Source organism: Mustela nigripes, chromosome 17, assembly GCF_022355385.1.
Source record: "Mustela nigripes isolate SB6536 chromosome 17, MUSNIG.SB6536, whole genome shotgun sequence".
Lineage (NCBI taxonomy): Eukaryota > Metazoa > Chordata > Mammalia > Carnivora > Mustelidae > Mustela > Mustela nigripes.
Window position 1 is genome coordinate 52,709,293 of NC_081573.1, and position 26,494 is coordinate 52,735,786.

A 26,494-nucleotide genomic window follows, 5' to 3' on the forward strand; every position below is an offset into this window, starting at 1 on the left:
ATGAACTCAGAATGGCTAAAATCAACAACATAAGAAACAACGGGAGCTGGTGAGGATGTAGACAAAAGGGAACCCTCGTGCATGGCTGGTGGGAATGCGAACCAGTGCCGGCACTGTGGAAAACAGTATAGAGGTGCCACAAAAAGTTAAAAACAGAACTACCCAAAAATCCAGTAATCACACTACTAAGTATTTACCCAAAGAATACAAAAATACTAATTCAAGGGGGTACCTGCACCTGGGTGTTTAAAGCAGCATTACCTACAATAGCCAAATTATGGAAAAGGTCCAAATGCTATCAACTGATGAAAAGGATGTGGTATATATACATTCAATGGAATATTACTCAGCCATCAGAAAGAATAAAATCTTACTATTTTCAACAACAGGGATGGAGCTAGAGAGTATCATGCTAAGCAAAATAAGTCAGAGAAAGACAAATACCATATGATTTCACTCATGTGGAATTTAACAAACGAAAGACATGAGCAACAGGAAGAAAAGAGAGAGAGTGGAGAGGCAAACCAAGAAACACTCTAACTCTAGAAAACAAACTGCTGGTTAGCAGAGGGGGAGAGGGGTGGGGGGATGGGCGAAAGAGGGGCTGGGGACTAAGGAACACACCGTGATGAGCACCGGGTGATGTATGGAAGGGTTGAATCCCTGTATTGGACCCCCTGAAACTAATATTACACTGTATGTTAACCAAATGGAATTTAAATAATAAAGAAAAAATAGTAGGGATGCTGTGGAAAACAGTTTGGCAATTCCTGAAAAAGTTGAACATGGACTTATGGTATGACTCACTAATACCCAAGGGAAATGAAACCCTACCTGCACAGAAAGACTTGTACACGGATGATAGGCAAAAAGTGGAAACCATCCAGATGTCTATCAGTGGGTGAATGGATATGCCAAACGTGACCCACACAGTGGAACAGTAATCAGCAACAAAGAGGAATGAAGGACTCACAATTCTGCAAGATAAACCTTGAAAACACTGCTAATGGGAAAAAACCAAACACAAGAACCACAGAGTGTACAGTTCGACTTCAGGAAATGGCCAGATTAGGCAGATACACCATGGTTGATAAAACCACTGCTGAAGGTTGGGGGTGGGGGGGTCCTATAGAGAGTGACAACTAATAGGTGCGGGTTTGTTTTTTTTTTTTGGAGGGGTGATGGTTGCACAACTCTGTAAATACATTAAAAACCATGGAATGGCATATTTGAAAGGAGTGAATCGTACATCATGTGAATCATCTGCTAACGTAACTGTTCCTGGCAAATGACAAGGAGAGGAAATTTGCAAAGGAGGACATCCGAACGGCCGACAAAACACAGACGCGAACGTGTAACCTCTTAGTATCAAAGAAGAAGGACTATGAAGCAAAGATCCGTTTTGCAGCTCTAAATTTACTGATGGATTTTTAATAGTAATAGTGTTGGCCAGTGTTTAATGAATATAGCATTCTCTAACTGGTAAGAAAGTTAAAACCAGTATAAATTTTCCAGGAAAAAAAAAGGATAGTAGTAAGTATCAAAGCTTTTAAAAAAAATAACCCAATCTTAAAACAACCTGGCAAGGTAGGTACTACTCTTATTTAACCTCTTTTACAGATGGGAAAACTGGGGGTTCGAAGAGGTGCAGAAATCGTCCAAGATGACACAACTAGTAACTCACGGAGTTGACTCCTTGTACATCACATATCCGACTGCAGATTCTGAGCTCTAGAACACGAGGCAAAACTGCCTTTCCTAACAGAAGTATAAAAAGCAACACCACAAAACAGAGATCCACATTTAAAACCTCAGTGGGGGAAAAAAAGAAGAAGTAACAGTCACACAACCGCTGCAGGTGTAAATCACAGTAAAACATTTACTAAGAGCTTACTATACACAGGCATTGTTTTTTATAAATATATGAGCTCATTCAACACCTCACAACCATCCTATGAAGCCTATTATTACTCCTATTTTGCAGATGAGTAAACTAAGGCACAAAGTGGCTTAGAAAATTTTCCAGTGGTTACGCTGCTACTTAGTGGCAAGGCTGGGTTCTGAGTCTACCTATGTGGCCTCTGCACCCATACATACCCCCAACTCTTGCATTCTCCCCAAAAGCAGAGAAATAGAAGACAATGAGTCTTCAAAATGAAAGAACTTTGACTCAACTATATAACAACTACATAAATGGATCCTTTCTTTTGTTCCCCAATTGCCAAACTATATCAAGAAATAGCCTCAAGTACTTTTTTGCATTGCATTTTTCAAAGAACTCTCTGAGCATATTCTGCTTTGGAGAGACTAAATATACCATGGTGCATTTCTCAGGGAAGGAGAACTTCATTTGTTACTTTTGACGGCTGTTTAATACAAACGGGAAAACCTATGGCCCTTTATTCTGGCATGGGGTTTCCACTGTGCTCAGATTCCACTATTCAACTGCGCTTACAGAAAATGAACCATCTAAATGAAAAACCATCAGAAAGTCATAAGAGTTGAACATCTCATGGGAAATAATTTGGTTTCTAATCATTTCTTCCTTGCCCAAGACATCCCCAAAGACTCTGCAAATAATAAACATGGTAGTTGAGGCATGAGATATGAGATGCAAAAGCTCACATCTACAGAGTCACAGGACGCTGGAGGGAGATGCTGGCTCGTGCCAAAGAATTCATTCTACTGGTATTTACTGAGTGCCTACTCCAATGTCAGGCACTGTAGGATCTCCAACTTTCTTAATATGCAGGAAAAGAGCTACAGTTAAAGTTGTCACGAAATGGTACCATGTTCTTTGTGGACAGGTCGGTCCTTTGCTCCCTGTCCTTGTTATTAACCTCAAGGTCAATGCCTCAAGCATCTCTCGCCTGCAGTAACTGCTGTCCACACCTCCAGGGCTCCTGCTTGAGAGGCAGCACAATAGCTCAGGTTCAAACCCTGCTGCCTCCATCTACTAGCTTCGTAATTGAGTATTACATCCCCCTGGTACCTCAGTTTGTATGTATATTTAAAAAAAAAAAAAGGCACTTGAGGATTAAATGACATAATGAAGATAAAGCACTTCAGATAAGCAAATGGTGCAAAAGTACTCATACATGCCAGCGGTTGTTACTAATGTGGTTCTATGACTCATAAAATCTGCACCATCCAAAGAACAGTTCTAACCACCCGTCCCCTACTTAAAAACCTTCAAGAGCTCCCTAATACCTATGATTAAAGTTCTAACTTCTTAGCATGACATCTGAAAGCATACATGAAGCAGGCACCAAACACCAGTATCACCTCCCACAACTTCAACCCATGTGCTTCAGCCACACCCAGAGCCAATGGCTCCATACTTCATGAGTAAATGGAAGAAATGGAAGTGTTTCAGGTGCTAAAGGTCGTGTGTATTGGGGTATATGGTCACTTTCTCATCAGTTGCAATATATTAAGTCATCATGTGATTGAGATGATGAGTCAAAAATCTGTAGGACTAGAAGAACATTAGCCCAAGCACAAGCTGAGGGAGGTGATGGGGGAGGCCAGCATCTATTGGGCATTAACTGGGTGCATGTAACTGTACTGAAGCTTAACAAGCATTACCTCATTGTCTCTTTTACTCTAAAAAGTAGATGCCATAATTATCCCTTAGTTTTGGCATGCTAAGTAAAAGAAGAGTCACTCTGTGGCTGGCAGCTAATGAGAACAGTCTCATTGGTTAGAGAAGGGACCCTGTGCCTGCTGATATGAAGCTGTCACCATGAACCTAAGAAGGAATCCTTCAGCAGGGACAGGAAGCTTCTGGTCACATCAACACTCTGGCTACAGTTCCTTCTTGCAGGAAATATTAACTTCTCCTGGGCCCCTTCATCTCAGCCTGAAAATTGAACACAGACCACTGCTTTTTACTGGTAGAACCTCAGCTAAATTCCTAACACTGGACAAATAAACAGATAAGGACACTGAAAAAAAAAATTCAAACATATTTGCATAGATCAAATTAGGAAGATGACTGAGGAATCAGGTTGTTCATTTCCCAATCCAAGAGTAATGAGATAATTCTTAAGAAAATTCATTACACATTGTGCATTCTCAATGATACTGAAAATGCAATACCCCTGAAAGAAAGGCTTGAGAATAAAGTAACTACAGAAGTATTAAATAAAGTGGACGTTTCTGTATTGCTTCTATTACAAAGTACCAAGTTTTATCAAAACAAACTATTTTACAAAACAAATGGAGCCAGTTAACAATGGTCACTGCAAAAATCTAATGAGAGAATTAAAAGACCAGCTAAAAAATTCTCTGAGATTTAAGGAGGGAAAAAATGATGAGCAAAGTGATTAAAATATTGAGGGTATATCCAGGTAAACTATAGTATATTAATAAGTGTAATATGTTTTAAGGAAGAAAGTAATACCCAATGACATAATTCTGAAGGACTTCACTACAGATCTAAAGACTAAGTAATTACCTATACTAATGAAAACTGCACATAGATATAAACTGCATAGATATATACTTATACTCCTCAAATTTATTAATTTAAAGGCAAAAGAACAAGTCTTAGAAGAACCAGAAAGAAAGTTTATTAATTTTTTAATCATGTTGGCATCAGACTTCTCCTCCACACCATGGTTTTCAAAGAAACAAATGTGCAACAGAATCTTCAAAAGCAGCCAAACTAAATATCGTTCACATGGAAGGACAAACACATTTTCTATTTTTAGATCTGCAAGCACACAGAAAGTATGCTACCCATACCCATGTTCTTCCTGAGAAAAATATATGTATGTATGTATGTTGACCAAAAAGTGAATCAAAACAAATTTAAAAGTGAGACTGAGATGCCATCAAATAATTTAAGATGGGCAAAAAGATAAAATGTCTACTGATGTCTAATTCTTATTAATTATCAATAAAAGCTAATAGCTCCTTAAATAAGAAACAATATTTAAAAATCTATAAGAACAGATATAAAGCCCTTTGTTACTCCAACAAAAAGTGGTTGAAAGTTTACACATAAGACAACCAATAAAAATTATGTTTCATGGGGTGCCTGGGTGGCTTAGTCAGTTAAGCAGTCAACTCTTGATTTTTGGCTCAGGTCATGATCTCTGGGTCAGGGAATCAAGTCCTGCACCAGACTCTGTGCTTGGCATGGAACCTGCTTAATATTCTCTCTCTCCCTCTCCCTCCACTCCTTCCCATGCTCACACCCTCTCTAAATAAAAATAAATCAATAAATCAACTAATCAATGAGAAAACAAATAAAATCTTCTTAAAAATTTTTAAACTCTTTCATTCTTGACAAAACAGTGGAAACAAATAATTTAAAACTGCTTTCCGTATTTGTAATTTTGCTCCTTTTGAATTTTGTACCATAAGCATGTTTTACCTAAACAAAAAGAATACAATTTTCAAATAAATAAATAAATAAATGCATAAAAAATATTTAGAAGGAAGTCCAAGAATCTGGGCATCTCCAACATTTCATCTGAAATTATTTCCTAAAGAATACTCTTTATTATTTCCCTTAGGGAGAAGCTGATAATAACAAATTATCCTTCTTTTTGATCATCTGAAAAATCTTTCTTTCCAATTGATTCTTGCAGGATTTTTTTCTATCAAGTGGATAATTCTCAGGTTGCAGTGAGTCCTTCAGCAGATTAAAGATGCCATTCCATTGTCTTCTGGATGGCACAGTGCTTATTGGGATACCTGGACTTATGAAGTTGATATTTTTTCATCTATCTAGGGGAATGCCCAATCCATCTCTCTCACTCGCTGCTCTCCTCTTCCTTCTGGCATTCCATCTGAATTCATGTTAAACCTCTTCATGGTACTTACTTTTTTATCTCTTAATCCTTTTTTTCTGTTTCTTTTTTGTTATATTCCAAATCACCTTCAAATCCACTAATTATTTAATCATCTGTGTCTAATTTGTCTTAAAATTCCTCCATCAAAGCCTTAATTTGGGGTACTATATTTTTAAGTTCTAGAAAGATGCTGTTTTTTAGTTTCCATTTATTTGTTGAAATTTTCAGTGATGTCTTTTAGCTCCTTGAACATACTAAGTGCAGTTATTTTAAAGTGTTTGTCTGACATTTCAACATCTTCAGCTCCTGTAATTCGGCTTGTACTGTCTAGTATTCCTGCCAGTTCTCATCACTGTTGTCTTCTCTCCTCTTGTGTCTGTTTATCTTTGATTAGGTTCTTGGAATTGTATTTGGGGGAAAAAATGTTTGCAGAACTAAACTGAGGCCTGGAATGATTTTACTTTCTCTAGACCAGAGATAGAAGACAGGCATCAGGTATGATGAAGATGACTTTAAACTGCCAGAGAGTAGTACAAGGACTTCCTTTTGTTCCATTTCTTTAAAAAAAAAAAAAAAAACTGAACTAATCTCTCTTAAGGCCTACAAGTTTTCTTCGGATTGGTTAAAACCCTTCCCTAAACAAGTCAGGTTGGGAACACAAAAGCATCTAATACATAAGAGTACATATTGAAACATAAAGATTTCTAAGTAACTGCCAATTAACATTAGAATTTATGTCAAACATGTATGTTGTAACTTCTAAAGTAATTACTTAAAGAAAAGGAAAAATGGGGAAAATGTAATAATAAAATTTTCTTAATCAAGTAAAAGACAAGAAGGAAAAATAAAAAGGAATGTAGAATAAATAGGACAAAGAGCAAGCCCAGTAAATGGTAGTTTTAAACCCAGATATATGCATAATTATATTAAATATAAATGGTTTAAATATTCCCACTAAAGGTTATCTAGTTGGGTTTTTTCTTAATCTTGTCTTAATCCTAAATACATCCCATATACAAAGATGTATCTAAAACATCTGAATACAGAAAAGCTACAAGTAAAATGATGGGAAAAGATGCCACCATTATTGAAAGAACATACTTTATTCCTACTAATATCAGACAAGGTATTCTTTAAAACAGAAAGCTTTGCTAGAGTTAAGGGGGATTCTTTTTTAATGGTAAAAAAGATAATTTCCCAGGACTATATAAATATTATAAATCTGTATGCACCTAGTTTTGTAAATTAGAAATATATAATGTAAAAATTGACAAATCTATATCAAAATATAAATGCAACAAAATTACAAGAGAAATAGACATTATCTACAATCAGAACAGAAATTTTCATACACTCCTCTCAATAACTGATAGAACAAGCAGACCAAAAATTCAACAAGGCTAAATATTTGAATATACAATTAATAATATTGACACAAAGGACATAAATAGAATGCTGTACCCCCAAAACCGCAGAATATAACTGCTTTCATGCACACAAAACAGAAAGAGTAGCCACATACTAGATGAATAAGGCAAGTGTCAACATTAAAATATGAAAACATCATTCAATTGGAAAAAAATCTACAAAACTAAAAGACAACCTACCGAATGGGAGAGGATAATTGCAAATGACATATCTGATAAAGTGTTGCAAATGACATATCTGATAAAGTGTTAGTATCCAAAACATATAAAGAACCTATACAACTCAAGGGGTACCTGGGTGGCTCAATGGGTTTAGCCTCTGCCTTCAGCTCAGGTCATGATCTCAGGATCCTGGGATCAAGCCCCACATTGGGTTCTCTGCTCAGCAGGGAGCCTGCTTCCCCCTCTCTCTCTATGCCTGCCTCTCTGCCTACTTGTGATCTCTGTCTGTCAAATAAATAAATAAATAAAATCTTAAAAAAAAACCTTAAACAACTCAACACCCCCAAAACACAAATAATCCTATTAAAAATGGGCAGAACAGACATTTCTCCCAGGGAGACATACAAATGGCCAATAGATAAATGAAAAGATGCTCACTCATCAGGGAAATGCAAATCAAAACTACAATAAGATAATACCTTATACCGGTTAGAAGGGCTCTAGTCATGATCTCAGGGTCCTGGAATCCAGCCCCATATTGGGTTGCCTCATAAGCAGGGAGCCTGCTTCTCCCTCCCCTCCCTGCCCATGTGCATGCTCTCTCTCTCTCTAATAAATAAAATCTTTTTTTAAAAAAAAGATATTTGTTATAAATTATATCAAGTGCTCAAAAGAGGAAGATTTAGTTAAATAGAAAGGAAACCTTGCTACATTAGAAAATTATAATATGGTCAAGGATTCAAAAGACTTTTCCATGCATTCTTCCCATCTGAAAGGGATACCTGAGAAAATACTCCAACATCATGAAACACAAGTCCAAGAAAAAAGAAAATCATGAACTATATAAAAAGGTGATAAGTGAGAAGATAAGTAAATTTATATTTAAATCTAAATAGTTGTTGATAATTTAACTATTATACTTAAGGAAATGTTAAAGATGCAATGCTAAGAAAGTAGGTGCAGTATAATAAACACAACAGTAACAATAGTCTGTATATAAAATTAAAATAAATTAAAAGACAGAAGAGGGGTCAAGTAGAGAGATAAGAAAAAGTGGCTAAGTTGCTTACCTCACTCAAGAGGAAGGTTATAACAATTGCTTACTCCTAGACACTACTAGAAAAAGTAGTTTAAAATATGTTTAAAGACAACCATTACTACAAAAGTAAGAAGCATATATATGACTACCAGAACACTAAAAGAAAAAAAAGATGGGGCATTTTGGTGGCTCAGTTAAGGAACCAGTTTTTTATTTCAGCTCAAATCATGACTTCAAGGTCCAAAGAACAAGCCCTGAGACAGAGTCTGCCCTCAGCATGGAAGTTTGCTCGACGGCCTCTCCCTCTGTACCTGTCCCTATTTGCACTTAGGCGCTCTCTTTCTCTCTCTCTCTAAAATAAATAAAAACTAAGTCTTAAAAAAGGAAAAAAGAAAGAAGTGTCACAAAATATCAATTAATCAATCCCAAGAAAAAGAAAACAAAAAAGCATGATAAACAGAAAATATAAAATGCAATGTCCTATATATTTTCAAACATATCAGTATTCAGAATAAATATTACCCAAACACATTGACATGGAAACCTATCCAATACATCTACAAGGAGACTTTGAGAGTTCAAGGTATATCTCATGACAAAATCAGTAAGGTTCTAAGCAATCTACTTGTTATAATTAATCAGCTTTATTTACTATGTATATATCTTAACTATCGATACATATGTATTTGTGTAATACAGATATCAAATTTTGTGCTCTCCAAAAACTACACATTTTTCCAATATCAATAAAATATTGATCAACATATTAAGTCACAAAAAATTCAATTTCACTGTAAAAAGAAGTGAAATATTTATCTTAACCTCCAACCACAATGCATACAAAGTTGAAGTTAAAAACATCAAAAAGGGAATCAAAAGGATAATATTAATTTGACTATACGGAAATTGTAAAACACTCTCCTAAATAACTCTTTGTAAAAGAGCAAACAGCAACTGAAAATACGTTGCATTTAGAAAAAAATATATCAATTAGAAGATATAATAAGACTTCTGTAGTTAAGACCGGACTCTGGAAAAAAATTCATAGCTATAAATGCTTTTGTTTCTTATTTTTGAATATCGAATGTGAAAATAAAAGTTAAATATTCAACTCAAGGCTAGAAAATTAGGAACAAATGAAGCCTAAAGTAAACATAAATATTTTGGAAATAATTTAGTATGATCTAGTAAAGCTGAACATTTGAGTACAGTAGGACTCAAGAATTCTGCATCGAAGTATTTGCCATGGATAATTCTGGTATGGGTGGACCAAGAGACAACTACCAAATATACTTACCACAACACTGTTGTAATAGTAAAGCATGAAAATAAAATCAGAAATTGAAGTAAGCTCAAATGTCTATCCATAAAAGAATAAATAAAGTCATATATTTGCATATCTTATATTTATATATTACATACTATGTATTATATTTTAATATATTTCTGGATTTACATATGTAAACATATATATTCATCAATTCTTATACAGAGAAATATATTCCAATAAAAAATAGAATGCATTAACATGGATAAATCTCAAAAGCGTAATACTGAGCAAAAATCAAGAGGCATAAGAATTCATACAATTTGATTCCAGCTCTATAAAATTCAGAACCAGGGAAATTCAAGCAACATAAATTTTAAGGATGCAAAATTGTTATAAAACTATAGAGAAAATAAAGGAAATAATCACAAATTCAGAAGAAGAGTTGCTTCTTGGAGAGAGGGATGGGCATGCACTGGGAAAGGAGCTCCAAAAGGGCTGAAAATATATTCTTTTTTTTTTTTTAATTTTTTTTAAAGATTTTTATTTATTTATTTGACAGAGAGAAATCACAAGTAGATGGAGAGGCAGGCAGAGAGGGAGGAGGAAGCAGACTCCCTGCTGAGCAGAGAGCCCGATATGGGACTCGATCCCAGGACCCTGAGATCATGACCTGAGCCGAAGGCAGCGGCTTAACCCACTGAGCCACCCAGGCGCCCTGAAAATATATTCTATTTGTAAAAGTATGTGGTTAGTACACTCATAACTATCCATTATTAAATTATACATATACACTATGCACATTTTGTTTGCATAGTATAATTCATAAATAAAACTAAAAAAGGTAAATAGATGGAGGAATGAATAATGACAAATCAGAAGCTGACTAATGTAAAGCAGAAAATAGTGAAATGGGAAAAATAAAGCTTAATTAATGGTTGATTTTATGGAAAAATTTCAATATAAGAGACAAATTTCTGGCAACCTCAAAAATAGGAAAAAGTGGGAAAACATGAAATTACAACCTTAGGAAGAGAAGACCATCACCAAGTATATGAAAGAGATATTTTGAAAAGTTAAAACTATGTACACTTCTTCAAATAAATGTTAAAATAGAAACAATAAGGACTGGTATTCTTACTAAATATAAATTACCAAAAATTATTCAATAAGAGGACATAAGAAAAAAAAAGCAACAATGGAAAATGCTATCAAAAATTGTCTCCAAAAAATTCCAGACACAGAAAATACCATAACCAACTTATTTCTTTCAAAAAACACTTAAGAGAAAGATTAATTGGCATGTTGTATAAACTATTCTTGAAAACAGAGGAAAAAATAAAATGTTAATCAATGACTTGCATGAAACCAGCATTATCTTGACATTAAAATTAGACGAAATTGGTACACACATAAAAGGAAACCAAAGACCAACCACGTTTCTGAATATCAATACCAAAATTCTAAACACACATAGCAGCTGGCCCAACTTCTCAAAATATTAAAATTTAAAAACGCATTGGTGCCAAGTGTGTTTCTCTCAAAATAGGGAAAGTTAGCCTTAGGAAACTACAGTTAACTAGATTACAGCAAGTTTATGCTAAAGAGAAAGATTATATGGTGCCTTCAGCAAGTATGAAAAAGCACCTAATAAGGTATAACACCCATTCCTTGTTAAAAGAAAAGAAAACAGTAAACAAGATATAGGAACTTTAATTAACAGCAAACACACTATCCCCCTTTTATCAACAGGCACTGCCTTAATTAATGGTGAAATGAAGGGCAGTTTTACTAAATCAGAAGCAAGAAACAAGACACAAATCTTAACTACTGCACCGCTATATAGTGCTTTCTGAAAATTCTGGCAACAAAGTGAGAGCAGAAAAATACCTAAGTGTCTGACTAACATTAAGAACAGGTAAGAGGGGCATTTGGGTGGCTGAGTTGTTTAAGCATCTGCCTTCCACTCAGGTTGTGATCTGGGGGTCAAGCAATGGAGCCCCCTGTCAGGCTCCTTGCTCAACGGGGAGTCTGCTTCTCTCTCTCCTTTTCTCTGGCACCCTCGCTCATGCTTGCTCTCTCTCTCAAATAAAATAAAACCTTAAAAAAAAACAGGTAAGATAATTTGAGGATGATGTGACCAGAATTCCAGAAAGAACTGAACAAAATATATTATTAGATTGATAAGAATTCAGAACATGTATAGTTTAAAAAAATACCCTAAAAAATTGGGCTTCTAATATATAAACAACAATAAATTACATATAAAACCCTATTCATAAAAGCAACAGCAATTTAAATGACCTAATAATAAACTTAGGATTGGTACCAAGAAAATGAGAAGAGGTTTAATAAATGGACAGAAGTAAGTTCTTGAATGAAAAGACTCAAACTCACAAAGAGGTCAATTCTCCACAAAGCAACCCATACATCTAGTGCAATTAAAGGAAGAAGCTGATCTGGATTTTGATTGGGAATTTATCAACTGTGATCATAAAAATATTTTGAGAAAAGAATTATAAACGTGGATTCAAATTACTAAACAATAAAATGTTTCCTAAAAGCACAATGACTAAAACTGTATGCAAGAGAATGGCCATAAATAAGTTCATATTACTTACTATCTGCAATAATTTCATCAAAGACAAACCTGGCATTTCGAATCAGAGGGAGAATAATGAATGGTTCCATAAATAGTGTTGAAACAACAGATTAGTCATGGTAGTGAACATATCCCTACTTCACGCCACACAGCAAAATAAATTAGTTATATTAAATGGGCAATAATGATGCCATAAAAGAAACATAAGAGATTACCGATCAGTGGCTATATGCTTCGGCACAAGGAAGACCTCCCTGTTTCAAGGAAGGAAAGGAGGAGTAAAGAAGGAAGGACGGATGTTAGAAGGAGAGAGACAAGAAGGAGGATTAAATACACGTGTATTTGATCTAGTCTGAATGTTCAAGTCACTCTCCTTATAAAAAATGGTAGCAGGCAAAATAACAACTAACCAGAAAGGAAAAAATATTTTTAATATATGTTATAGACAATGATTAGATTATTTTTTAAATCTTTATATATCAAGAAGAAACTAAAAACACCTCTCAAATTACATTTTTTAACAGTAATACCAGTCACGCTAAGAGCCCAGCAAAATAACCATGACAGTTATTGCTGGAAATATCTTTTCTGGATGGCAAGCGTGTCCTTTCTGGAGAGCAGTGGGCAGTATTAGCAACAGTCTTTATAGAAAGCATGCTCATTGAAATATATTTAGAAATTTATCATAAGGAAGTATCTAGAAATTTATCATAAGGAAGTATCAGCACCACATACAAAGATTTTGACTTACAATACTGAAAATTTAAAAACAAGCTATGTATAGAATCAAACAGACTACAAGGTGATCAATTACATGGTATAGCATATTGACATTATGTTATAGGACACTACTAAATAAAAGAAATACTTCTATTGTCTAAAAGAGCTGCATAATGCTTTGTATAGTATGGCCACAATTTTATATTTCGTAGTTCTCATATATTGGATATATCATAAGGAACTTGGATATTCCTTATGTAAGCAGAAAAAGATCAGAAGGATACACAAGTGTTAATAGTGCGCTGCTAAATAAAAGAATTGTGAGTTATTCTTTCTTTTCCGCTTTTTCTATTTTTTAACACTTTTGGACAGTGAGTATGTATTTGCTTTATAATCCTTTTTTTTCATTTAATTATTTTCAGCATAACAGTATCATTATTTTTTCACCACACCCAGTGCTCCGTGCAATCTGTGCCCTCTATAATACCCACCCAATATGGGAGCAGCCAATTACATAAGAAAACTGTTAATCAAGATAGTCATATTGATATGAATACACTAATCGTTGGAGATCTTAACACGCCTCTCTCAGAAATACCAGGTGGTGGGTATTATAATCTTATTTTTAAATGTATTAAGAAAACATGTAACGGGGAGAAGGAACAGCATTAAGACAATTGAGAAGAAGGGGTGCCTGGGTGGCTCAGTGGGTTAAACTTTTGCCTTTGGCTCAGGTCATGATCTCAGTGTCCTGGGATCGAGTCCCGCATCGGGCTCTCTGCTCAGCGGGGAGCCTGCTTCCCTCTCTCTCTCTCTCTGCCTGACTCTCTGCCTACTTGTGATCTCTGTCTGTCAAATAAATAAAGAAAAATCTTAAAAAAAAAAAAAGACAGTTGAGAAGAAGACATATGAGCACCTATTACTGTAGCTGACTTCAAACCTCCAGGCAGAAACTTATTATAATCTAAGGACCTGAAAATCCTCTAAGGAAGGCTGTTAGAAGTATGACTGGCAATTTTTTCTAATCCTGAAAAATAAGAATTGCATGCAGAAAAGAAACATGACCCTGATTTTCCTGTTCTACAAACTTCTAACCTAGGTGCTTTCTGTGAATTCTTGGTAAAAATTCTAAAATTGGTTTTTTCAAGGTCAGTTGATAGGTCTACATTTAAGTACAGCAATGATCTAGCAACACCAGCATGGAACCACTACAAGCAGGATTATTTTCTGGTTCCTTGTGTTGTTCTCAATGCACTGAGAACCCACCCATGCCTGGGATTCTGGGCCAATCACGGTACCTGAGAAGCTAGGGCAGGAGTACCGCTGAGTAAGAAAAGGAGAGAAGATGGAAGGGAAACGGCGGGCATTTTATAATTTAACAAGAGATAAGTACTGGTCCTCCAGAGGACCTAGTTGAAATCTTGGTTCTACCATCTGGTAGCTGTGAGTCTCCGTTTCTGAATCGCTAACAGGGATAATAACGGGGCCAATACCCATCCCATAAGAAGTACTGAAGGAGATAATGCCAAGAATTTAGACAGTGTCTGACATATAGTAAACATTCACTGATGGCTATTATTACTGTTTTCACTCTTAAGATTATTTTATACAAGCATCATAGGAAGGTATACTTCAATAACTTTTTTATGCTTCAGCCAGGATCAGAGATTAGATTTCTTCAAAAGACATACCAATTCATGACATCAAAAGCAAATGGGATTTGCACCAGGTTCCCTGAAATTCCATAATACCACAGACATGGCCACACAAGAGTGGGAGGCTCGGGGGTAATAAAACAGAAATGCCTCATGATATCTAAGACTTTGCCATCTCTTCCACATGTGATGACCAAGGTAAGAAAACAATCTATGACTTTCTACATAGTACCAAAATACGCATCAATTCAGAGAGAAAATTAGTTCTATCATTTGAAGAAGATCCATATGTGCTTGCATCCCTGAGAAATTCACTGTGTGGTTCCTTTCCTCTTCCTATTAACTATAGGACCCTAACCAAAGTCTGTTTCACAGATCCCCATGTACCATAGTCTTCAAAGTGAATGTGGTTTTAGGTAGCAACACAGACAAGCAAATACATCAATGTAAACATCAAGAACTAAAATCTTACCCACTCACCTTTCAACCAGCAGAAGTTCACAAATAAATTTGGGTTTCCAGGCAAAGTTTAGATATCAAGTGTTTCCCATAATGTCAAGGCCTGTGATATCAGCTGGTGAAGTGGGTCCTAACCCCATTCTTCATCAACAAGAGAATGAAACGAGACTCAAGGCTGTGTTGAGCCTCACTGGCCTCCTTTAGGAAGCCTTGCATAAGAAAGCAACAATGACATCAAGATTTTCAAGGCAGCTCTCCAGAAGAGTCCAGCAAGACACTGTCTATCTCCTGTGTGATACACTCTGATTGCCGTGAAGGCAAATAGCCAGTTTTCGCCTTTCAAGGACCCGTCTCCTTCAATAGAGTAAAAGAGACCCTCACTTTTGATTTGTTCTCAGAGATGTTGGGGCAAGACTAAGCAGATGACTTAAAAACATCCACCAAATCCCAAAATTCAGCAACCCCTTGACTACAAAACTGCATTAGCTTTGCTGATAACACAAAGCCAAACACTGTCCATGAGTTTTGCTTATAAGAAACCAATGTCCACTGATAATTGATCAATGAAAGACACAGAAAACAGACTTGAGAGTTTTATGCCCTTAGGAAAACCGACAGACTGACAGTCCTTCAAACTTCATACAAAACAGACTGTCACGTGCAGTGTCAACTTTCATGTAAATGAAAGTTCTGAATACAGTCATTCCATGATTACTCAGCCCTCTACTGGGCTGAGTGTAAAGCTAGAACAAAACAGAGAGAATCCCTGCCCCCACACACACAAAACTTACAACCTGGTAGGAGACTTAGAAAATAAAATGATAAATTATAACACAGTGAAGTAAGTGCTATAATGAGGGAAGAACGAGGTCCTACAGGAGCCCAAAGAAAACCCCTGATGAGCCAGGGAAGGTTTGCCAAGAGTTAAGATCTAACTGAGACATAAAGGCTTAGCAGGATTTAAGCAAACAAAAAGGTGGCAGGGTTGGTAACAGAGAGCACCCCAGTCATTTGAAATGGTACAAATAAAGGAGAGTCCATGGAACATTCCAGGAACCAAGAACAAATCTATAGACAGAGTACAGCTGTATGAGGAGAACCAGCAGGAGGTGAGATATGACAACACTGGTATTCAAGAAAGTTCCTCATGGGTACAGTATGGAGAAAAATTTGGCTAGAGGCACCAAGAAGAGCTAAGAGGTTTGGGAGTGATCTGAGTTGTGGGAGTTGCCTCTTGAATTCAAGGAAGACAGAGAATATGAAGGGAAAAGGTTAGATTTGGGAAACACACAGGATGCTGATCCAAAAGAAGATACAGGATGTCTGGGCAGCACAAGGGAGGCCCTCTTTCTATCCCATTGACTGATGGACAGATTATGGACAGAGGTTCTACTGAGGCTAGGAACCTAGAAGGTGAAGCAAGATTTACATAGGAAGATGTTAGCTCAAGTTTGGATATTTTGAGTGTAGAGTCCCCATGGAGTAAGACGGGTAGCTCTGGACTTGAGAGGGAAAACCCAGGCAAGTGTCAGCGACTTCGAAATCATCCATTCGGTCACTGCATCACAAGGAGAGAAGAACCTCAGGTCAAAACTCTAAGAATCTCCAAGGTTGAAGAAACAGGCAGCAGAAGATGAGGACACAGAGGCAACCCAGGAGTGGGAGAATCAGTCAAGGAAAATGTTCCAGGAGAAAGGGATGGGGAGCCAACAGAAAGCATGGCATCTGAAGTGCTTCCCCGCATGCGACCCTCTGGTACATGCCCAATGGAAAAACAAAGGACGATTGCAATACATGGCCAGTCTGTTGGTACTTGAGACCCAGGCTGCCCCAAGAAGCTGGCAAATGACAAATGAGGTCTTCAAGCAAGGCACCAAAAACCTAAAAGACAAGCAAGGTGACTAATGTGTATTCTGGAGGACTCTGAGCGGGACTCACCAGTCACTGGATGGCGATAATTGAGGGTGCAGGGGATCACGTCCACTACACCCAGGTCCCCTTGTCAGGGTCTCGGGGCCCATCCCCACAGCTTCCAGATTGGGGAAACACGTGGGATGCTCATCTAGGTATCTCTGCTGCAGAAGGTTCACAGATGTGTCCCCGGAAGGGAAATGCCCTCTGCCACAGGGAACTGCCCAGCGCAAGAAAACACTCCCCACCCGTCCCCACCCCGCCGTGGGACAGCTGGCTGGCAGCGACTGGATGATGAGGGCCCAGTTCCCTGCCCCCCACGTAGGACATTTCTGAAGAAGAACCTTCCACAGCATCAGGTGAGACCTCGGTTGTGACCTCACTGCAGGTCAGCTTGTCCAGCTGTCCCGTCTTCCCTTCCACACTTCCTTCCACGTGTTTCTCCCGGGAGCCTTCTTCAGGACACCCTCTGGATAGAAGTCTCCGTTTCTGAGTTTGGGGCCAGGCGGCTCAACGTCAAACGGACGGTGTATATCAAAGTAGGCCAAGCCACGAGGCTGGAGCGGGGCCAGGAGGCAGCGCTGCAAGTAGCAGAGGCAGCTGCAAACCACAGTTTTGTGTGTGTCGGTGCGAAAGTGGCTCTGTCACACGCCCCATCAGAGAATGGCCACTCGCAATCCAGTCGTCACTCATCATGAGGGACAATGCCTTGAATGTTCCAGTGTCCTTTAAGGGACTTTTGTTACCTAATAAATCTACACAAGATGTGGTGGAAGGCAAAAATGGAATCTTGAATGTCAAGGGCAATCTGTAGGAATCATCTTAGAGGAAAATCCTACAGCAAGCAATTAAGAAAGCTCACTCAGGAGAAAGGCAAGGGGCCGAAGAGCATAGGTTTCCAACATTTCCAATCATTCATTCAACAAATACTTACTGAGGAACTACCATGTACCCAGTAAAGGGCCACAGGCTGGGAATGCCATCACGACTAATACAGACATGGTCCTGCCCTCACAGAGCTTGGTGCCTTGCGGAAAATGCTAGAACTCCGCTAGGGAACCCTTTTCCTGAACAAAGACAGTTCCAGGAAACCTAACACATAAAATCAGATAGGTGCAAAAATTTCTTAGTGTAGATATCTTTTGTAAATTTGACTTACACCACTTTCTTATCACTGAACTAACTCATGAGAACAAAAATGCCAATTTTGATTAATAATGCAATTTGTCAATGGGGTCGAAGACTGTTCGCTATTTTCCTGTTACAGCCCCAACAACTTCTGCACTTGGTTTGCTTGTAAATAGGAAAACAATCTTTGACTTGCTAAGAAAAGTGGTTGTAAGTGGTATCAGGTTTGGCTTGCTTTGTTTTTATGATCTTGTATTTTAATCTCAGGGTATTCTGCATTCTAACAGATCCTGAAGCCTGAAAGAAGAAACAAAGGAAATGCTTGCTTTGTGGCTGACCCTCTAACACATAACAGTTACTCATGTTCCTTCTCTCAAATTAAAAAGTCAGGGCAGAATGACGTAGAACTCTCACTAAGTCCCCAACACTCTCTTTTTTTCATAATATAATGGGGTAGAGCATTAGATGGTCAGTTATCATACAATGATTATTACACCATGACTAGAACATTCACCAACCACAATTATTTGAACCTTGAGTGGTTTTTAAGTGAGTGGGGTACACTGTGCTGTAAAGCGTATTTGCCTGTGTAATTGTATGTGAGGAGATATGAACAGGCCCGAATTTTTTTTCAAGAACATTGCTGACCTACAACATTCCTAAAACAGTGCATTTACCAGAAGTTCAAATACATGTCCAGAGACGGCAGGAAAAGCTGTATTCTGAGGTCTACTCACACAAAAATAGTTGACCTGGCTGCTCGTTTTAATGTACTGAACACTCCAATGTGTTAAAAGTGTGGTATATAACCATATGTGAGTGTGAGGCCTTTATCACACTCTGAACAACAGCTTAAAAGACACTTGTGGCTGCAGCTCCAACACCTGGCATGTTTCTAGGCACACTGTTGACAAATAATAAATACTTGATTGGTGGATTATTAAACAAAGGACTATTTTTAAATAAACTTCAAATCCAGAACTTGCATAAGCTCCATGGCCTGTTAGCAAGACCCGTTGAAACGTAATTTTTAAAACTCTGGACTAGAAGACCAGGAAATGAAAATCAGAGAGAAAAATTCCCTGGTCAAGAAACTGTGAATAGGGTGGTGGCCCCTTGGTTGGGGAATTCCTGGCACGGCAGTGTGTGTGCCATGCTCAGGAACAAGCCCCATGGGCCCGAACACCAAGGCCTGGCAGGGTTCCTGAAGCTCTTCCCACATGGAGACAAGTAAGACGATGACACTCCTTAGTAAGTGTGGTTTATGTGAAGTAACAGGCACAATCAGGAGGAGATTTCCAAAACAGAAGAGACCTCCCTGTAGAGCAGAAGCCATCCAGTTTGAAAAAACCTGAAGGGCACAGATAGGAGCACACTGTTACCTGGTGGCAGCGTGTGGACCAGAAACCTGGCTGTATCGATCAGGATACAGTCAAGAAAGAGGAACCACTAGGATTTATACATTAAGAGATAGATGGCAAGGAACTGGCTTATGCAGTGGCAGTGAGAGTGGGGGGTACAGGGGGCCAGGCCCATCCAAAGTCTGCAGCACAGGCCATTGGGGAGGGCAAGCTGGAACTCTTCCCAACTGCAGCTGCTATCCAGGGGTGGGACTTTTTCTTCTTCAGGTAGGCTTCAGTTCTGGCTGAATCAGGCCCACCAAGATGATCTAGAATAATCTCCCTTAAATTCAACTGATTAGGGACTTCAATCACATTTACAAAATAGCCTCATGGCAAGAGCTACATTGGCATTTGACAGAATAACTGGGGTCTGGAGCCAGGTGGGCTGACCCCTAAAACTCTACACGCCCATTGACCTCTAGCACCTTGGTGATCTACCATCCTCTCCTCTCAGAAAAATGCTGTTATGAAAAACCCTTAATGAAGAACTTTATCTCTTTGTCCTCAATTTAGCAAGATCTTTTCCTTGACCATGATCTGTTGAAAGGCTCGGTATCACTACATTATATATGTTCTACTTTTTTCTCCAGTTAAAATTACTGAAGATGCCAGACCCCACTGCCATAGGTGAGCAGGAGAGGTGTTTGTAGGGTTTATGGAAAATCCCTTCTTCCAGGAATGCAAGTCCGATAACCCACAGTCTACATGACAGTTGATATCCAAGTCATCCAAAGTAGCAGAGCCCTGTGGGAACCAGTGGAATGGAGACGGCTGACCCATTCTCCCACTTCGCCCCTGGATATCACATTCACTCTCTCCACACAATCACACCCAAGATTCTTAAAAGTGTTGCCTACAGGGACGCTCGGGTGGCTCAGTTGGTTAAGTGGTTGCCTTCAGCTCAGGTGATGATCTCAAGGTCCTGGGGTCAAGTCCTGCATCGGGCTCCTTGCTCAGTGGGAAGCCTGCTTCTCCCTCTGCCTGCTCTACCTGCTGCTCCCCCTGCTTGTGCTCGCTTGCTCTCTCTCTCTGACACATAAGTAAATAAAATCTTTAAAAAAAAAAAAAAAAAAGTGTTGCCTACACATGATGGCTCTGAACCCACACTCCCCACACCCCCTTGCTCATCATCACACTTGAACCAGGCCCTCCCTCACCCACCAACACATCTGGGGGTGCTCCCTAAGGTGCCCCCTAAGGTTACCAATGACTTTCTGCTTATTAAATCCGAAGGACACTGCAAACCATACCTTCTTCCTTGAAATACAGTTTCCCACTGCCTTCCATAAAAGCAAAGCCTCTTGTTTTGCCTTCTACCTCTCTTGCTATTCCTTGTAAATCTGGTATCACTTCTTTCTCCTCCTCTGCCCCTTAAATGTCTGTTTTCTCCAGTATTCCATCACTGGACCCACCTCGTGTTTACACAGCGTCCTTTGGCTTTAATGATGGTCTACACACTAATAACTCCCAAAATCCCACAGGAGGTGCTCCTTCTGAGCTTCAGGCTCCCCTGACTACTGCTGTGGACCTCTATGCCCTGATGTTCCAGAAGCACTCTGAACTCACTGTCCTTGCCACCACTCCACTGCTTTCAATCAATGCTTCTTCCTAGGCTCCCTCTCTCCATGACTAGCTCCACTATTTACCTAATGGACCAAAACAAAAACCAAAGAGCTATCCCCTGCCTTTCTCTCAATTCGAGGGGATGAGGGGTGGGTACAGCTCATCTCCTTACGCTCCTCAGTGGCCACCACCTCTCCTAAGAAGCCTTCCACTTCCCCAAGGCTGGATTCCTCCCATCCTCCGAAGAGAGCCCCATCTTCCCCTGTATTGACACTTTACCCGTTGCACTGTAAACTGCCTATTTTCTTAACTATATCTCCACTAGACTATGGAATTACAGAAAACAATCATTTCCTGAATGACTGCAATATGTTTGGTGTTCTAGTAATATACAATGAACAAATCAAAGATGGTGCTGTGAATGCAGCCACATCTATACCCTTCCTCAACATCCAAGAGACACAGAAAGACCTATAACTTTAGAATTGAAATGTGTGTCTCTAATCCTTAAGATCTTGGCTAATCACCATGCCTGAACCATGCCTTAGCAATTGGCCAGATTACAAGGAGCTGTATAAACTTCTTTCAAGGACAGTTGAAACTCCTGAAGAAATGATCTTATCCAATGAAGAGTGTGACTTAGCATAAAAGTCTATCCAAAAACAAGCTGATATCTACTCCCAGGGGATAATTTAAAATAACTTTCAAAAGACAGGAGAATCATAGTTCCCATTCAATATTCACCAGGTGCCTACTATGTACCAAAGAGTCAATTCAACTCAACCGATATATTCTCTTTAAAGATATCTATTTCTTCAAATACTGGTACGGAAAAGTTCTATCACTGACCATCTACTCGGCTACTACATGTTGGATGGGAATTAACCTCAGGTGTCACTGGTAAATAGGGAAATGATGTTAGTATAAGAAGTAAGTTATGTTGATTCTTGTGTTATTTTTCCTAGCTTGTTAATATTCTGAAGCAATCTAGCAATGCACCCTCACAAAGGAACAGAAAGGTTTAATGATGCATGAGGACCTTGAACAAAACTGGGAATGCACTCCAGTGCCTTCCTTTAACAATAGGAGTGGCAGGCTGTATCTTTGAGAATCACTACACTCTCTACTAGGCTAACCTGCCTGGTGAACCTACAAGTTGCAGATGAAGAAGCTATGAAAACATTTCTCCCAATAAAGATGAACGAAGATGCCTATACCCCAGGCCTGATGTAATTTTGATGAAAATCATGTCTATTAGAAACAAATGCCCCCCTTCAATCTACAGAGAGGGCGCATAAGCCCAAAATTCACTCTCACAAAATTCTGTAAGTTTTCAACATTCTGCCTCAGTCCCATTTTTCCCATAAGTCCATATTTTCCAATATTTTTAGTGAATGATTTTGCAGAATACAAGGGTGGAAATGCCTATGGTCACCACTGTAGCAGAGTCGATTTTTAATGAAAATAAATTTCTTTCAACAAAACTATTATCCTATTATTATTGTTATTTATCTTATTGGGAATGAAAGGAAGGCAATATTTTCACAAGTACACACACATACACATAATCACACACACATATATATTAGATATGGATGTATGCAAGTTTATCAACCCCCTTCCCCAAAAAAGACACACTGGCACATTTCATCCTTGTAAGAAAGAACTCTGGGGTGTACATAAAAACTGTTGAGAAACACACAAGGAACTACTACTGTCAAGTCCATCTCAACTAATACTGACTTTGTCTACAGACATACAGCATTCTCTTTGAACAATTCTGCCAAAGGAGAGAGAGAGACCTCCTCCACAACTGTCAGCTAATCACAAGGGAGGGGGTGTACAATACAACGCAACAGCCACATGGAAAGCCACATGGTTGAAGCTTAGTTGCATTCAGTGGTTCTAATGAGTAACAGTCTGGCTCTCGGGAAAGGCACTCGGCCACACTTCCTTTCAGAAGAGAACTGAGAGCCACCCATACACATGGTGTTACCACCACTGAGTGATCACAAGCTGAGGACGAAAAGAGAACAGGAGGTGAACACTCAGTACAAGGATAACAAAGGTCAGCCACGGCACTTTATATATGCCTAATTCAGTCTTCTGTTCACTGATTCTGTCAACAAGTATTTGAATGTGCAAGGAGGTAGGGACACAGAGGGACTAGACCAGAGGATGGGGCTCCTTACTCCCTGATTATGTCTTTCTGAAACCCAAACATCTTAGTGAATGATCAACTCTATTCCTGGGGTTGCAAACTCTAACGCTTGCTGAAGCCAGATAAGTAAAGTTAAGAATGGGCACATGGTAATAAGGAGCACTGGGACAAGCACAAACCAGAGATCTCATGTACCATCTAAAAGATACTCAAGTCCACTTTTCTTATCTAGCATGGAGACAAAGCAAAATAAATAGACAGCCCAGACCTGCTCACAGACGGCCACTTCAAGACCCTTACGTCTAGCAGAATGTAGACCAGAGCATCTGGGTAAGAATTTCATATTGTATCCAGATACCTGGACACAATCAGCCAATATTTAAGATCACCCTTCTATAGGTGACAACTATAAAACACCAGAAGATGATGAGAACTCTTCTACAGGGGAACAAAGTAGAATCACCTATCAAGATCCAAAATTTTGGAAAGGGAGCTTGATTCCTTATTTCTCATTATGATTGAGGAGTGCCATTACATAAAGTTTTTATTTTCTGACATTTTTAAAATCAGAACCTATTCCTTAAAAAGAAAATACTATCTGAGGAAGGTTTATGCTCTACAATTTAATTATCTGAAGCACCAAAGATAATATGAAGAATCTCTATAATCCAAATCGTATCTTCGCTATAAAGGGTCAAGGATAATGTCAGTAGACACACAGACACAAAATAGATCAGTTACAAATATAATCGTTCTTAGCCCAATCGAGGTATGGTTTCTTGATTAGAGCTTATAAGAGGCCATCTTATATAAACTTGAATAGGATAGTTAAGTAGTGTAATACCATAATTAAGAATATGATCAGTTTTTTCTTCTTTTTGTCTTTCAAGGTCAACATAACTAGATATTCCAAGATCTTTCCTTAAATCAACATCCTATTTTTTTACCCACACAACAATTTTACAGTGAGAAATATATATGCTAATGGACAGTTCTCAGCACATAATTGTTTTTAAAGCTGAACTTGAACAACAAATTAAATTCTTCAGTGTATGTTATATAATGTAGACACAGGCCATAAAAATGTTAACATTGGTTACATTCTCATAATGCAAGTTAGCCCTTTTAGTAATGATGATGCAAATAATCAGCTATGGGAAAACTATTTTACACCTAGTACAATTACCTACTATTACATAAGTAACTATTATTATTGTCCTGTTCATCGAACTCGAGTAAAAACTCTTGAGGTGCTAAGATAGTTTCAAGGCCAGTGTGAAAATTCCCCTTAACAGATTATAATTACCAATGTTAAGGAGGATAGTTTCAGGTGAACATTAAACAAGAAATTAGCCCCAGAAAGTTCAAAAGTTCCAAACTTCAAGTGTAGAAATACTGACAGCTCCTGATAGCCTCTTAAGGCCTTCACAACGCACCTAGACAATGCTGGCAGCTCTAGCTTGACTCAGTATCAATAGGTAGAAAAATCCACACCTCTCAGGAAATGAAATTTGCCCCTGAAGAGTATCTACTCTTGACCAATGTCCTAATAGTGCTGGTTCTACTTGTAAAAGCTCAATCAGACCTCACAATTTACTGTGCTTCAACTTTGGGTTTCAGACATTGCTCCGCCATCTTGAAACAGACCAAAGTGCCTGCATGAGGCATTGGCCATGATCTGTCAAAGTTCTTCACCAGATTCCTACCGAACTTCACCTTCTTTATTAGCATAAGGATGAGGAGGGCAGAAGGGTTGAGAAGAGGTCGGTTTGCAGCATTCTTTCAGGGAGTGGTGAGAACACCCATCTGTCCCATCTGAACCCACTGGTTGGTAGCAGTCCATGACTGGGTCTCCCCAAGTCCAGCATCATCCAAAAGACCCCAGACGCCAAGAGGCTAACTTGCCTTTCTCCATTCTCCTCTCACAACAGCCAGCAAATCTACCATCTGAAAAGTTTCAGCCGCCCATAGGCCCACAAGGAAAAGCTCATGGTAGGTGAATCACCCCTATAGTCTCCTGAGGGTGAATCACCCCTACAGTTTCTTACCCATTAGGTTAATTTCACCCTTTGGGGGTGCTCATCTCAATTTAGTCAGGAGCCTTGGGAAGCAGGGCTAGTGTTCACAGACTTATTTATTTAGGGAGTACAGGTCCAGGCCAAGCGCTGATGCTGGTTTCTTGGAGGATCAGTGGGCCTTCTGGTTGAGGATGGCCGGTCTCTTAGCTTCCTTACTCTGACCCCCTCATCTTGGGACTACCACCGTTTTGGAGGCATTCTCCCCAGGGAGTGGGACTTGTTTCTCATTTTGTCCACTTGTTGGGAACCCAAAAGCTGGAACAGTTGTGTCCAGAGCTAGCTACAACCCAGCTCCCGGAGGCCACAGCTATTCCTCCATTGTTTCACAGATGCCAGACTAACATCTTCCTTGACCACTTTTAAGACGCTCTCAAAGTCTCCGAGGCAGGCCACTACCTGGGTGGACCTGGAGACAGGTATCCACTGAGGGTGACGCAGAGTGTCGGGAGCAGGGCTCACATCCCAGGTCCTCCAGCAACATGTTACCACCCACCTCCGACTTCCATGTTCTCCTTCCTTCCACACAGGGCCCTCTGCAGCGCCCCCTCTCGCCCCCAGCGAGCACGACACCCGCAAGGACCGCCCCCACGCCCCGGCCTGGAGGGCTTCCGAGCCGGTGGCGGGGGCAGCAGGTGGGGGGAGGGAGGCGGCGGCCCGGTGGCCCCGGGGATCGGCGTGGCGGGTGTCTCCCTAACCCCAACCCGGATGCCCCCCTCGCAGACTCCCTCCACCGCCCCGGACCCCGCCTCGCCGGGGCTGGGCTCGGCTCCCACGCCCGCCCCCCTCCTCTCCTGCGCCCCCCGGCCCAGCCCGGGCCGCGCACCCGCCGCCCCGCACCCCCGCCGGCCGCCGCGCGGCCCCCCGCATTCCCGGCACGTCCGGCGCCGACTTTTACCTGTACTTTCTGCACTCGAGGCGGCTCGTCGGGCGAGAAACACCTCCCCGGGACCGCTACCTCCCCCGCCCCGGCTCCGCCCGGCTTCCTCCTTCCCCTCCAAGGCCGCAAAGTAGATGGAGTAAGAGAGTGTGTGTGCGAGAGAAAGAGAAAGAGGGAGCGGGCGCGGGCGCCGCGGGAGGGCGGGCGGGCGGCGGGCGGGAGGCGCGCCCGGCCCCCG

General features: G+C 39.7%; 1 protein-coding gene across 1 annotated transcript in view; it reads right to left on the reverse strand.

Annotated features, from left to right (window-relative positions):
* CDYL2 (chromodomain Y like 2) overlaps positions 1-26,493 on the reverse strand; it is a gene marked incomplete at its 5' end in the record, with an annotated part of 165,665 nt that extends 139,172 nt beyond the window's left edge. The window contains one exon of the mRNA XM_059381635.1: positions 26,275-26,493. Coding sequence (XP_059237618.1) covers positions 26,275-26,493 — 219 coding nt within the window. The remainder of the gene's footprint in view (positions 1-26,274) is intronic.
* Position 26,494: the final 1 nt, after the last annotated feature.